The sequence below is a fragment of the Sceloporus undulatus genome, chromosome 5 (genome assembly GCF_019175285.1).
Source record: "Sceloporus undulatus isolate JIND9_A2432 ecotype Alabama chromosome 5, SceUnd_v1.1, whole genome shotgun sequence".
NCBI classification, from domain to species: Eukaryota; Metazoa; Chordata; class Lepidosauria; order Squamata; family Phrynosomatidae; genus Sceloporus; species Sceloporus undulatus.
This window is the reverse complement of record NC_056526.1, coordinates 70,265,334-70,279,716: the sequence shown is the minus strand read 5'-3', so window position 1 is coordinate 70,279,716 and position 14,383 is coordinate 70,265,334. Positions and strand designations below refer to the sequence as shown.

General features: G+C 40.4%; 1 protein-coding gene across 6 annotated transcripts in view; it reads left to right on the top strand.

The window, feature by feature from the left end:
* The window catches only part of LOC121931279 (ankyrin repeat domain-containing protein 26-like), a 608,870-nt gene that overhangs the window by 532,429 nt on the left and 62,058 nt on the right, over positions 1-14,383 (top strand). For 2 of the 6 annotated variants that reach the window (XM_042468840.1, XM_042468843.1), the window contains exons 2-10: positions 2,944-3,058; positions 3,279-3,452; positions 4,130-4,236; positions 6,933-7,070; positions 7,381-7,529; positions 8,196-8,246; positions 11,462-11,495; positions 12,900-12,969; positions 13,983-14,043. In XM_042468840.1, the coding sequence (XP_042324774.1) occupies positions 2,944-3,058; positions 3,279-3,452; positions 4,130-4,236; positions 6,933-7,070; positions 7,381-7,529; positions 8,196-8,246; positions 11,462-11,495; positions 12,900-12,969; positions 13,983-14,043 (899 nt within the window). Of the gene's footprint in view, positions 1-2,943; positions 3,059-3,278; positions 3,453-4,129; positions 4,237-6,932; positions 7,071-7,380; positions 7,530-8,195; positions 8,247-11,461; positions 11,496-12,899; positions 12,970-13,982; positions 14,044-14,152; positions 14,353-14,383 lie in introns of all 6 variants that reach the window. The other 4 variants (XM_042468845.1, XM_042468844.1, XM_042468846.1 and 1 more) reach the window with 4 other exon arrangements.

Genomic DNA, 14,383 nt, shown 5'->3' with positions numbered 1-14,383 from the left:
TGATGTAAGTGATGCGCAGAGTCCCCACGTTGCCGCACATTGCTTACATAATGAGTCCACCATTGGTGCACTCGTTATGCCTGCCCTGTGGTGCTAAAAGAACCCTTTTTTTCTGGGTTCTTTTTCCTCCAGAGGGAAGCTGCATGGTTTGGTTTCCCCCTTCTGAGGAAATTAAGCCACAGGCAGGCCACCTTTTTCAGGTGGTCTGTCCTGCACCTTAGGGAACTGGGGATGTTTAGCCTGGAGAAGAGAAGATTAAGAGGTGATATGATAGCCCTGTTTAAATATTTGAAGGAATGTCATATTCAGGAGGGAGCAAGCATGTTTTCTGCTGCTCCAGAGAACAGGACCCAAAGCAATGGATGCAAGCTGCAGGAAAAGAGATTCCACCTGAATATTAAGAGGAACCTCCTGACAGTAAGGGCTGTTTGACAGTGGAACACACTCCTCTGGAGTGTGTGGAGTCTCCTTCTTTGGAGGTCTTTAAACAGAGGCTGGATGGCCATCTGTCAGGGATGCATTGATTGAGAGTTCCTGCAAGGCAGGGAGTTGGACTTTTCCAACTCTGTGATTCTAACAACAACATAATCTAAGCTTCTACACACACACACACACACACACACACACACACACACAGAGGGCATTCATAGCCTTCACTGACAAAAAGTGCTGGGGCCTCTGTTGTGTATTTTCATGTTGTTTCTGAATGAGGGCAACCCTAAAGTGAACCTACTATGACAAGTTTCTTCAGAGGAGGTTTGTCATCATCATCATCATCATCATCATCATCATCATCATCATCATCATCATTATATTTATTGGTACTCCCCCTCCAAATTGGGACTCAAAGCAGCATACACTTTAAAAACACAATACAGTTAAAAACTTACAAAAGTGACAATTAAAATGGAATTAAAATAGCATAATATTAAAACAGATGACTTTTAAAAAATAGAGTACAGTGTGCCCTTTTTTATGGGGGATCTGTTCCAGACCCCCCCCCCCCGTTGAAAAAAACCGCGTATGCTCAAGCCCCATTGAAAATAATGGGTCTCGTGCATGGCATGGTGGTGCAGCAGTGCAACAGTGCACACGCGCCCCATTAGTCTTAATGGGACATGCCACCCCTTGTGCCCTGCACACTCCCGTGGGCTTCCTCGTGGCTTTCAGCGTATGCTGAAAGCCGTGTATGGTGCGTACGTGTATGATACGGGCGCACCGTACAATAAAAGCACTTAAAAAGTATACACTTTAGAACAGTACAACATCCAAGCCTGTTCTTTAAAAATCTTGTTTCAAATCCTGTCTGAACAGGGAAGTCTTAACCTGCCGATGGAAGGACATTCTGGCCTCTCTCTGAAGGAAGTTCCAGAGTCTGGGGGCAGCCACCGAGAAGGCTCCTCTCGCATCCTCACCAGCTGTGCTTGTGCTTGTGCCTTTGCCTTTATCTGAGGCTGAGAAAGTGGGTTTCCATGGCCAAGTGGGGAGTCAAACCCTGGTCTCCACAGCCATTGTCCAGTGCTCAGACCACTGCCCCATGCTGCTGCCTTGCAGAACTGTGCATCCCAGGATTCTGTAGGATGAAAACATGGCCATAAAAGTGGTCTCAAACTGCATTATTTCTACAATGTAGATGCATTCCTTGTGTTCCCACAGATAGCTCCCTGCATTCCCTCTGCTTCATTCTCTCCTTGGGTTAGGATTGTGGCAATGGGGGTGGTTTTGGCAGAGGGGCCCATTGGGTTTCTCCTCCTCATGGGTAGAGTGGGTTTGTCTCTCAGCCCTGTGCTTGGGAAGTGTGTGAACACGTGTCAAGTTGCTTTGTATGGGAGGGCAGGATGCTTGGGCAGCCAGGATTGCCTCTTCTGCCAAGCAACACTGTTTGCCTATAGATGTCAGTGGATCTGGCTATTTCACGTGGCTACTGACTACATGGGGTGCTAGCTGATGCGACCTGTTAAGCTCCTCAGGTGTGCTTTTCATAAGTTATCGATACCTTACCACTGAATAAGATACCATATGCTTTACTCTCTTCTTTGCATTCAACCCTTCAAGGAGATCAGGCCAGTGATTATTATCCCAAGATGTCCTTGCTCCAGCCCTACTTAAGCTGGTAGATAGTAGTGATAGTAGTGACAGTTCTAAAGATGAACAAAGAATAGGAACCTGGGCCTCGAAGTCTATATCTGACACCTTGCCTCACTGTATCACATTTGTCCTGTTGCTTTTGAAGATGCCTTTACAGTAATTCCACAAACAAAAGTAGAACTGAATGGAGGGCCATTCCCGGTACTTTATGGTCAAATGCAACTAAAATGGAAATCAAATGGGGTGGGGGGTGGGAGAGCCAAACTAGAAAGTCATTATGAGCACCTCAGGGAAAACATACAATGCTCAGCTTCTCTTTCCCTTTTTCTAGAGGGTCTCTTCTACTGTTCCCACAATCCAGGTTATCAACCACTAGCTAGCCTACAGAGATCAGATCACTGTTTCTCTGCAAGGAAGCTACACCCACTCCACTGCTGTGATCCCGATCAAGATAGCTGAATTCTGCTTTGGGATTGCTGACAAAAGTACAGGGGGTGGGGGAGAAGAGGCTTTCAGCTAGATGTATTGATTCTGATAGATATTAAGGTAAAAGGTGTTGCATATGTTGTGTGTTTTCTGTCCCATCCATCAGAGCCCCAGTCACCACCAGAGCTACACATGTGGCCTGTGAATGGGAGTTCTGCAGAAGCCAGTGTAATTTCCTCTCCATTTCCTGCAGTAGATGGTAGGTTAATGTTAATCTTGGGGTTAATTTTAGCCTATCCCAACTCTGGGTTGTTGTGAGGATAAAATGAGATAGCCCAGGTTTGTGCTGACTGATAAAAGTCAAATAACCCTAATGTAAAAACAGTATTATTCTGCATTATTGATTGAATTTAATCACATTCCTTCCAGAACACCTTTGCATTTTGCTTGCGCCAATGGATGTACAGATATTGTTACTTTTTTAGTGGACAACAAATGCCAGATAAATATCTACGATAGTGATAAAAGATCTCCACTGATGAAGGTATGTATGAGACATAATACTGGAACTTTGCAAGCGGCACGTCTGGCCGAAAGTGTCAATTTAATACAATTCCTATCAGCATAATAAATTACAATAAATTATAACCAAACACTTTCAAGACAAGATACTTATATTATGTTGAATTATGCTGTGACAGGGTTAATTATTTGGATGCATTAATGTAATTTTTGGCCTAACTTCTTCTTTTTAAATGTTATAGGCTGTGCAGTGCCAGCAAGAATTTTGTGCTATTTACCTGCTTGAGCATGGAGCAGATCCTAACCTTGGGGATGCATACAATAACACTGCCCTCCACTTTGCTGCTTCTAGTTCTAGCATATCTATAGCACAGCATCTCCTTGAACATAGAGCTCATATTGAAGCACATAATAAGGTAAGGTAACATTTCCTTTAAGGTCAAGAAAGAAAGTCACAACAACTTTGTTTCTGTAGGGTTTTTTATTTTTGAAGTTGAAAAAGTTTAAGAAGAAAAATATTACTTGATACACTGGCCATGTTCACACATAAATAATAATCCAAAAGTCATATACAGTACAGTACTAAAATGTATATCTACTGATAAGCCTCCTTGGTGATAAATTCACTGCTTTCACTCTACATCTGCCTGTTTCCCCCATTGTGTCACTGCTAGCCATAGGACTCACCCTCATGAAAAATATGCTTTTAATATTTTACATAGTTTAGTTACACTACTAGACATGATACATCAGCTTTAGCTATAATAAACAGAATTAATATTTTAAAAATAACACATTTTTATTTGAACAAAGAACATACTTCATGAAATTGAAGCACGCTTTGTGTGAAGTGGCCTTGGCATTGCTTATGCCATTTATTAATGGTTGTGAGATTGTGAGTAACTCTATTTTTTATTTTAAAATGCAATTTGTACAATGTTCTATACTATCTCTTGTTTTACTTAGAATCTTTCTTTTAAAAAACTAGCCATATATATTCTTGCATGTTCATCTCATTTTGCTCCTTAAATAGAAAATAAGAAAATATGTGTGGATAAACATTGTGTCCTCTAATTTGTTTTTATTCTTATAGGATGGGAGTACACCTCTAATTGTGGCTGTAGCTGAAAATAATCGTGAAATGGTAGAGTTTCTTCTTAAAAAAGGAGCATCTGTACATGCTACTGATAAGTCAGGAAGGTACAGATTGATTTATTTACTTTATCCTTCCCTCAAAATTTTAGGACTGTTTCTCAGGTAGTCTGTTGCCATTCATTACTGTGAAAAAATGAGAAGAACATAGCGTGGAAATTGCTATTTCTTAGCTGGAAGTACTCATTATTAATTAATTGCAGTTCCATATTCCTCTCACTGTAAGTAAACTTTGGGGCCAGGTTTAACATTGCCATTGTGCACATCTACTCAGAAGGAAATATGATAGAGTTTAGTGGAACTTTTTTCCACAGAAGTGTGTGTGGAATTGCTGCTTAAATCCTTCTTCTGGCTCTAGAGGGGTGGCACAGAGAAGGGTTGAAATCATGTGGTTCTCCAGGTGTTTTTGGACTGTGAGTCCCTGCAGCTGTAGGCAGCATAGTCTGTAGTGAGGAATACTTTGGCGGGTTACAGACCGCCCATTTGGGGCGGGCTGCACCCACCCCTTTCCCCGGTGTATCGGGGCCTCAGTGCTTAGAACGGCAGCCGCTGAGGCCCCGATCAGCCGCTTTTCAGGCTGTGGGGAAGCGGCAAAAATGCGCTTACCGCAGCCTGAAAAGGGGTGCCCTGGGGCTTCAAGCCCCAGGGACAACCCGCGGCGGCGGGGAGGAGGAGAAAGGGGCCACTTGGCCCCTTTCTCCTTTGGTCTGCTGGGCGCAGCTGTGTGAAGGCTGCGCCTAGCGGACCAAACCAGGAAGGAGCTCCAAAACGGAGCTCCTTCCTGCTCCGCGGTAAGGGCGCACTAGGCGCCCTGGCATGGAGTGAGGACGTCACTTCCGTGCCGCCCCATATAGAGGCGGCGTGGTCGTGACGTCCTCATGGCGGCGACCGTGTGGAACGGCCACCGCCATTTTGTGCGTGCGGAGCGCGCACTAGGGTTAGGGGTGTGTGGAAGCACCGCCCCTTTCTAACCCTAGTGCACGCTCCGCATGCACAAAACGGCCCATGTGTAACGGGCCCTAGAATTGCAATTCTTAATCTTTTGCAGGGTCACATTATTCATGACACTGACATAGACCAAACATGATTCTGTGGAGGAACTGTTGTAAGATCAGAGCTATTGAATCTTGGGCTAGGGGTTAAACTGGATGGCCCTTGTGGTCTCTTCCAGTTCTATGATTCTGTGTTTCAAAAGTTGCTTAATTTTAAGCGTGGTAAAAAGGAGCTCACTCCCATCCTGTTTTAAAAAATAGTTGGCTGAACTACGGTAAAGGCAGGCAGTTTGTACTTGCTTCAAGCAAACAAAATACCATGGAGTGAAGCTGCTTGCCACAATTTGATGACTAAAGTTTGTGGATGATTTGAGGGAAATGAACATTCTGAAAGCAGACTTTTGAGAACCGTGTAATATGCTCTTGGCGGTTCCACCATTCTTGCTTCAGCATCAGTACAATGTAGTGTTCTACTTTAGCTGACATGGCTTAGGCTGAATCTGCATTGCAGAAATGCACTTTGTCACTGCTTTAACTACAGTGGCTCTATCCTATGGAAGCCTGGAATTTTTATTTTTGTGGCACTAGAGCTTTTTGACAGGGAAGACTAAATATCTCACAAAGCTATAAATCCCAGAATTCCATAACATTGAGCCATAGCAGTTAAAGTGGTGTCATACTGCATTAATTTTGCAGTGTAGATGTATCCTTAGTCATGACTGATAAGCTGAACATAAAAGCTCTTAATGTGAGCTATTGCTAATTTAGTAATTATCTTCTAATTACCAATAACATTTCATATATGGTTCTAGTGATCCAAAATGCATTTTATTTATAGTTCCAAAAGAGAGAAGATTATCCACTATTTATGAACCTGTCATTTTCTCTATCCTTGAAAAAATCAGTATGAAAAGAGCCAATAGGTCATGAAATTTTCTTCAATCCAAACTTTGCTTATAAGTGTGAGGCTGCCCACAGTAACTTTCACAAGGAGTGGAGTCTTTTTTGAAATCCTCTTACAAGGACTGAACAGTATTATTTATGATAATATGTCAGGCACAGAGTTCTGGCTCTTGAGTATCCAAGGTGTCCAATGGTTAGTTCAAGTTCTCTAGATTGTAGCATAATTCACATGCATTAGTCTACCATCAGCATGGCCAACAATCATGGATGATGGAAGCTTTCAATTCATAATGTGTATTTGTTTTTCATAGAAGAACTTAGAAAAACACAGAACAACCAAATGTTTATTGTTTGTTGTTCATAAAACAACAACAAATTACCTTTTTAAAAGGTGTTTTCATTTGTAGAAGTGTTCCGTCTTGTTAAACTTATTAACATTCTTGATTACATCTTAAATACAGAGCCTAGGTAATTTTGCATGAAATTCAAATGCAAACAGCCCATTCCTGAAAGTGAACATTGATGCAATAGTCATGCTTCAACCAAATATATTAGAATACAGTATCCCCTCCCAATTCATGACTTGCACATATTTTAAGTCTCATGGAAAATAATGGGCCATACCACCATTTTATTAATGGGTGCTTGTCCCTCCCGCGAAGAGCAAGACCACGGATTCCAAGTGGGCGAAAAGGGAGGGGAAACTGTATTATCAAAGTGTGCTCTGCTCTAATTTTTGCAATAACAAATTATGGTATTTGAACCTTGAAGTATTAAAGCAGCTGCAGTGAATGATCTGGGCTAAATGAATGGATCATATAGTCATTCTGTTTTCTATTTCTGTTTCAGAACTCCATTGCTGATTGCTGCCGCTAATAAAAAACGTGATTTAACAAATGTTCTCCTCTTTCATGGATCAGATGTTTCCCATAAAGATGAAAGTGGATGGTCAGCAAGGGATTATGCTCTACTTAGTGATGATCCTATGTAAGATTTTATTTCTAAAGTTGAAAAAAATGTATTTGTAGGATTACCAAACAACCCAAAATCTGAATTTGTGGTAGGAGTTCTAAAAAGTCTCTTTGAATGTCCCCAAGTGAGAAATGAATAGCTAGAGTATTGCCAATTCAGCCTAAGTAAAAGAATACAAAAATAGATCAGTTGGCATGTGAGGATACATCTCCACAGATTCCTGCAAAAGACCTTTTCTCTTAGAGTGCTACTGAACCTTATTGTATTCTTGCTTTTAAAAAATGTCACAGTGTTTTGTAAAGTATTCTTTTTCCCTCTCTTTTAGCCTTCTTCAATATATAGCTGATTATTCCAGGCAGAGAGATAGAGAAGAGGATTCTCTTGATGACCAAAACGTCCTGTCTATATTGAGCAGCCCAGGCAAAGTAAGAGATACTGGTATAACCTTGGGTGCTCCTGCTACCAACAGAGAAGGTATGGATTTATATTCTAAGTCCCAAGGTGTGCTTTTCTGGTTTAAACCAAAGAGTGAGCTAGTCCATTATGTCTTCTTTTCCCTTAGTGATAGGCTAGATATCTGTGCAGAATGCACAGTCAGTACATTAGGGGAATAGCACTTTGCTGTGGTTATCCCCAGCATTGTGTCCAAGAGAACAGTGTAACTGAAACTGGAGTTCCAGGTGACTATTGTGATTGGTAGTGATTGATAGCCCTCGATAGACCAGTCAATTAGAGTTATAAAACACATAGTTATTGTAATAGGAACCCAATGTGAAGAGCGAGGGCAGGGGGGCTTCTGCTAAATTCAGAACAGATGGTTCTCAGGCATGTCAAATGCTACATGGTATGGCTATTTTGCGTTTCCCAAGTTAATATCCTATTTTAATCATTTAGTCTTTTTGTCCTGGAAGTCCTAAATATTCCAGAATGAGAAAGAAAACCCCAATATCTGGAAAAAAAGAATGACCTCTTTGAATGAATGATTGGGGTTTTTTTTGGTGCATATTGTTTTCTTTTTATTTTCAGTGCAGTCATAACATTGAGTAACTTCTTTTTTGTTCTCATACATAAGTATATTTGTAAATGTTTTCTGAATTCACTTTTTTTTTATCTGTTCCTTTCATGCTTTGTCCTGAATAGATAGGGAGGGGCAGCAGTCATTCAACCAGGCAGCAGGAGATTCAGGGAGAGGTATAATTGTCTCTAAGAGTCAAGTTTGTAATAGTTTGCTTAGATAGTTTTAATTGAGAGAGCTTGCTTTGGTTTGTGTGTACTGCTTTTAGATGTGTGTGTAGTATGTAGTTTTACTTCAACCCTGGAGGGCAATTTGTTGCAAGTAAATGCTGAAATTTGAGGGTTAGATTGGGGTATGGGAGTGAAGGCAGGACTGACACTACTGCATATGGGGAAGGACTTAAATTTCTTCCCAGGGCTGCAGTTCTGTCAAAACTGCTCCTCAGAAGCTACTGCTTGACTTTGAAGTACTGTAAATGGACAGCTGCTCTTTGACTGGGGATTTCATATTTATATAGGAACTCAAAAACTGAAAATAATCAGGATTTAATGAATAGAATAATGTATTCAAAACATATACTGTACAACACAAGGGATACCTAGTATATATTAGAATTGTAAACAACATCTTGGGACATTTTACCATATATAGTATATTTGTGAGAAAGCTAAAAGATTTTGGATCTTTATACATGCTGTAATATAAATGATTCTGAAGCTTAATATTCAACTGAGATCTGAATTATTTCTGTTGGGATTGATGGAAGACCAGATGGAGAAGAAACATGAAAGACTACGGCGATATATGACTATGGCAGCATGTTTTACATGCAGAAATAGAAAAATATTGAAATTCCAACAAAAGAGAACCGGTAACATTGGCAACATTTTTGAAAGAATGGGAGCCTCTGGTTGACCTTTTGGAGAAAAATGGAGGGTTAATTGCAGGGTTTGATATACAATGCGCCTGTGTCATACGCGAGCGCGCTTCATGTGGCTTTCAGGGAGGGAGAAGGGGTGGCACGTCCCATAGGAACGAATGGGGCATGCGCCCATGGCGCGCGTGCATCGCTGTACCATTGCGTGCACGAGCCCCATTCATTTAAATGGGGCTCGAGCATAGGCGGTATTTGCTTTACGCAGGGGAGTCTGGAACGGATCCCCAGCGTAAAGTAAGGGCACACTGTAGTTAATTGCAGGGTTTGATATAGTGTTTGGAGAAGTGAGACTGAGGTACTAAGATTTACCATATATGCTCGACCATAACTTGACTTCATGTGTAAGTCAAGGGCAGGTTTGGAAGCCAAAATTATGGGTTTTGATATGACCTATGGTTAAGTAGAGGGTGAATCCTAGGGACTTGTAACAAACGATATAAAGGATGCAGCAAAGGAAAACAATGCCAAAGAACTTACAAAATTCCAACAGGCATAACTGCTTGCATTCACCTTAAAGGCTGGATAGATCAGAGAACACAGGGAGGTCAGTGCTTCCAGGACAGATAGTGCTCTGGCCTTGCACCAGGCAATGGTTCCTTTTTTAAAGATTTAAAATACAATATGTACAATGACCTGTGGATCAGTAGATTCAGGTTTTTGGGGTTAATTTTTTGACTAAAATTTCACTAATTTATACAGTATAAGCATTATGAAAAAAGTCAGAAGTCATTGTAAATATTTTTTCTTTTGATTTTTTATTCTTTTTTCTGTTCTTTTTTGTTATGTTTCATAGCACAAATGGTTTCATTTGTATGTCTTGAATGTAGTTAAACTTTTTTTTAATAAAGGGTACCTTAAATACATGTATAACATATAGAATAATATAATCAATATATATATATATATATATATACTGTACAATACAGTGGATTTCTAGGTGATAGCCATTTCAACCAAAGGTGTCTTCTTAAGAGTTTAGAAAATAATTACAGCACCTGATTGTGAGAGAAGGTTAAGAGGGGACATGATATTCATGTTTAAATATTTAAGAGGATGTCATATTGAATAAGGAATTGGATTGTTTTCCATGGCTCCAGAGACTAGGACAAGGAGCAATGGATTCAAATTACAGGAAAAGGGATTCCACCTAAATCTCAGGAGGAGCTTCCTGACAGTAAGAGCCTTTCGACAGTGGAATATGCTGCCTCAGAGTGTGGTGGAGCCTCCTTCTTTGGTGGGTTTTAAACAGAGGCTGGATGACCAACTGTTGGGTTTTGATTGGTGTTACTACATGTCAGGGGTTTCCATTCTATGACTCCTGTGGTCTCTTCCAACTCTGTGAGTCTATCTCAGTTATACACTTCCCCTCATTATTTAATAGGAGCAATATTCTCTTCATATATATACCAATGATGCAAATGGAAGAACAATACTGACTAGTAAGTAAAGACAGAACTCAGAATTTATTCTGCTTGCTTTCTCCTCTGGGCTTTGTCTCTACCTGCTGGTCAGAACAATTCTACCTGCATTATTTGTATATATGAAGTATAACTTCCATACATGGTCTTCTCCGTCTGTCTGTCTCTCTCTCTCTCTCTCTCTCTCTCTTTTTCTTGTACAGGTGCTTTCTTCTTATTTCAATACTATGTTACTATGTTACTTACAGTACATGTTATTTTTGGTTCTTCTATCTTTGTGTTAGTTACGCTGTAGCCTTGCTTGTGAGAATATTGCTCCTGTTAAGTGATTAAGGAACTTTATGTATCATTGATGTACAGATTTGTTTTCAGAGCTAGTTGCTGTAAATATTTGTTGTACTCTGAAGAAGATCCTTTTAGTCAAAATATATATTCTGTGGAAATCCACTGTTATATATGTGTTTTGATTGTATTATTTCATACAGTATGTTGTATATGTTATGCACTGTACATACATTTTGATTATAATATTCTGTATACTGTATATGTTTTGAATACATTATTCTATTCATACAGTCCTACTTGGTTGTTGTTGTTTTTTTGACACCTTGGTGCTTTATTGTGATTCCTTTCCAATACCTGTCCGTGTGTGTGTGTGTTTGTGTGTGTGTAGGATCTCTGACATATGTTACTATGTGTACCATAGCTAATCATATAGCACCACTGACTATAAATTTATATACTGTTTTCTAAATGGTGACACTTTTTCACCAAACCTTACACAATAAGAAGTAATATGTATTTCATCTCTAAATTTCCAAAATTTTGTAAAGGTACTAATTATATACAAAAGTGCATGAAGCAGCTATTTTTAATTTTTTTTAGACATTTATCTCCAGACTTGTAATGATTTTATAAAATAGTGCTTCGACTTAAAAAGTCCTGTAGCATAAAAGTTTCTTGCACATACTTTACTATTTGCTTGCTGGTTATTATCTTGATTTTGCTTTCTCTTTTTCATGTATTCTGAACACAGTTGTAGATGACCATTCCTCTGGAGATTCAGTAAGGTAAGACTGTAGTCTTTCTACTTCATTAATCATTCTTAAACTAGAGTATGGTGTAGTTTGAGTGTTGTACCATAACTCTGGAGACCAGAATTTGGTGTAGATTGAGTGTTGTACTGCCACCCCTTCCAGCATTTTACAGCCATAAAGCCTAGCACAGCTCATCATTCGGGACAACTCTGACTGTGACTGATGGATCTCTTCCAGAGAATCCCACACAGCCTTCGCAGACTGTTTGTCAAACACTCTTTTTATCTCTCCCGGCTCAATAGTCAGCAAAATTGTGGCTCTGGCTTTTGCATCATCCGCAGCTTCTGCAGCAGTAGCTCTGTGCTGGACGACGTCCCAAAGCCCCTCTCGTATCAAAAGAGACTGGCAGTAATACCGCCAACTCGAGTAGTTGATATCATCTAGCTTGGGAAACTTCACTCCCTCCATGGCTAAACAGCTTTGGATCTTGCTTCCCAGCTCTCACCGCTGCGTGCACTCAAACAGCAAACACAGAGATCTTCAGCACTCACCACCTGCTGGCTTCAGAAATGACTGGAGACCAACAACTGCCGCTCACAGACTGGAACTTCTGGAACCTCAGGCACTTCTGGGCCCATAACCATTGTTAGCACAACTGCTGGGTCCAACAACCACTGTCAGCAACTCAAACGAGTCCTGTGGTTAAATCAGACCTTTGAGCAGAGCAAGCCGGCAATATTCAGCAGAAACGTGGTTCCAGAGCCAGATGAGATAACAGCAGCTGGATGTCTTCCAGGAACTGAAGTAATGCAGGAACCTCCGGGGACACACAGCAAACCGATGCCAGACTTCTGCTGATAAATGACCAGAGAAGCCAAGCCTCCCGAAGTGCTCTTTATTCACAGTGCTATAATACAGATACAGATCTCCAAAACGCATACCAACTCCTACAACAAACCCATAAGCTATCACTTGCAACCCCTGGGTTTATATAGACTCCAGACCATGTGGTCTCCCAAACCCAGTGAGTTCAGGTGTGTAACCATGACAAGTGTCCCTTGTGTAATCCAGACACATTGTTTCATCATCCATGGCTACGTGCGTCTAGACACCAAAGTGTCCTTGAGCCAATGAGCATCAGCTGTGCTAATCAACCTTGTCCTTCTGCTGAATGCTTATGGTCAAACACACACACATCAAGCATTTCCGTGTGTGCTGTGTTTTAACCCTTGAGACTCTTAACAGGAGACCCACTAGATATTCTTGGGCATGTCACATTCTCTGACTCTCAGAGGAAGGCAAAGATTTCTCTGAAGAAATCTTGCAAAGAAAACCCCACGATAGGGTCACTTTAGGGTCATCATAAGTTAAAAATAACTTAAGGGTTCACAAAAACCAGAAAAAGTATTTATTCTTATATTTTCTGTTAATTTTAAGAGTTTCTGAACAAATGGATGATGACACATGGCAGTCTTCAGAAGAGGAAGAATTAGACTTCAGCCCTAAGGTAAAGTTTTTCATTATGCAGGTTCTAAACTGACAGATTTGAGGCACCAGCTATGATGGTACACTGTGGGAAGGAGGGAAATAGTCCAGTTTGAGACCACTTTAACTGTCCTGGCTCAGTGCTAGTGAATCCTGGGAATTGTAGCTTATTGTAGCATCAGAGTTCTCTGACAGAGAAGGCTAAATGTCTCACAAAGCTGCAGCTCCCAGAATTCCCTATCATTGAGCCAGGGCAGTTAAAGCGGTCTCAGACTGGCTTATTTCTGCAGTGTGTTTTTGAACTTTATTGTGCCATCTGTAGCTTTTTAGGAATGTAATACAGTCTGGATGTTCCTTCTATGGAGTCTAATAATTTGAATGCTGTCTGAAATGTGCTCTGATTTTTTAAAGAATGGAAGGTACTGTACTTTCAAGAGGTTTTTGCCTGCAATATGTATAAATATTTCAAGGACCCTAGAAACTGAATACTCAAAACAGGATTCAGTTCAGATGCTTTTGATGTTTACAGCTTTTTGTGCTCAAGATTTTGTAGTGAATTTGTATTAACTTCTTTGTGTTGATAGTAGGCTTTATACTATATGTTTTGGATCAGTGGGCAGTATTGGTGTATAATCAAGAAGTTCAAAGTACTGTACACATTTTCAGTTGCAATGCTGAGTGATACTGGGTCCATCATTTTCTTTCATCCTTATTTCATAGGCTACATGCCTAAATACCTGTCTAATCTTGGAAGCTAAGCACGGTCAGCCCTGATCAGTACTTGGATGGGAAACCACCAATGAATACTAAGTGATACAGCCTATATTTCAGAGGCAAAACCATCTCTGAGTGTGCCTTGCCTAAGAAAACCCGATGAAATTCATGGGGTCACCATAAGTCCACAGGCCACTTGAAGGCATGTGTGCGTGCACACACACACATAAACACACCGAGGATAAAATGTGCATAATGAACAGAATTGCTGGATGCTATTTCTATAGGGAAATCTTAATGTGATTAAATGTCTATTTCCAGAAACCACCAAAACCAAGTTTGGCTCACCTAATGAATGTTTCCCAGCAATTGAAGAAAAGCTGTAAGTTGTTTAAAACTGATTTATTATTGTATGGCTTGCTTATATGAAACTGTGGATTGGAATTGTTTTCTTCTGTTCTTAATTGTGTGTGTTTTGTATTTTGATGTAGTAGATGTGAAAAGTAGCATTATGAGAACAGAACGTATAGCAAGTTCACAACACAATAAATCAGACTGTGAAGCTGAAGATGACAATGTGTCCCTTCCTAAGCCTTTGTTCCAAGTTAAATCCTTCCCTCAGCCTATCCATTCCTCACCTGGCTCCTTTTCCAAATGTTCCCAGATGACTTCTCACTTGAACTCTAAGCAGGTAATAACTTTTGATTCCAAAATTTCAGTCA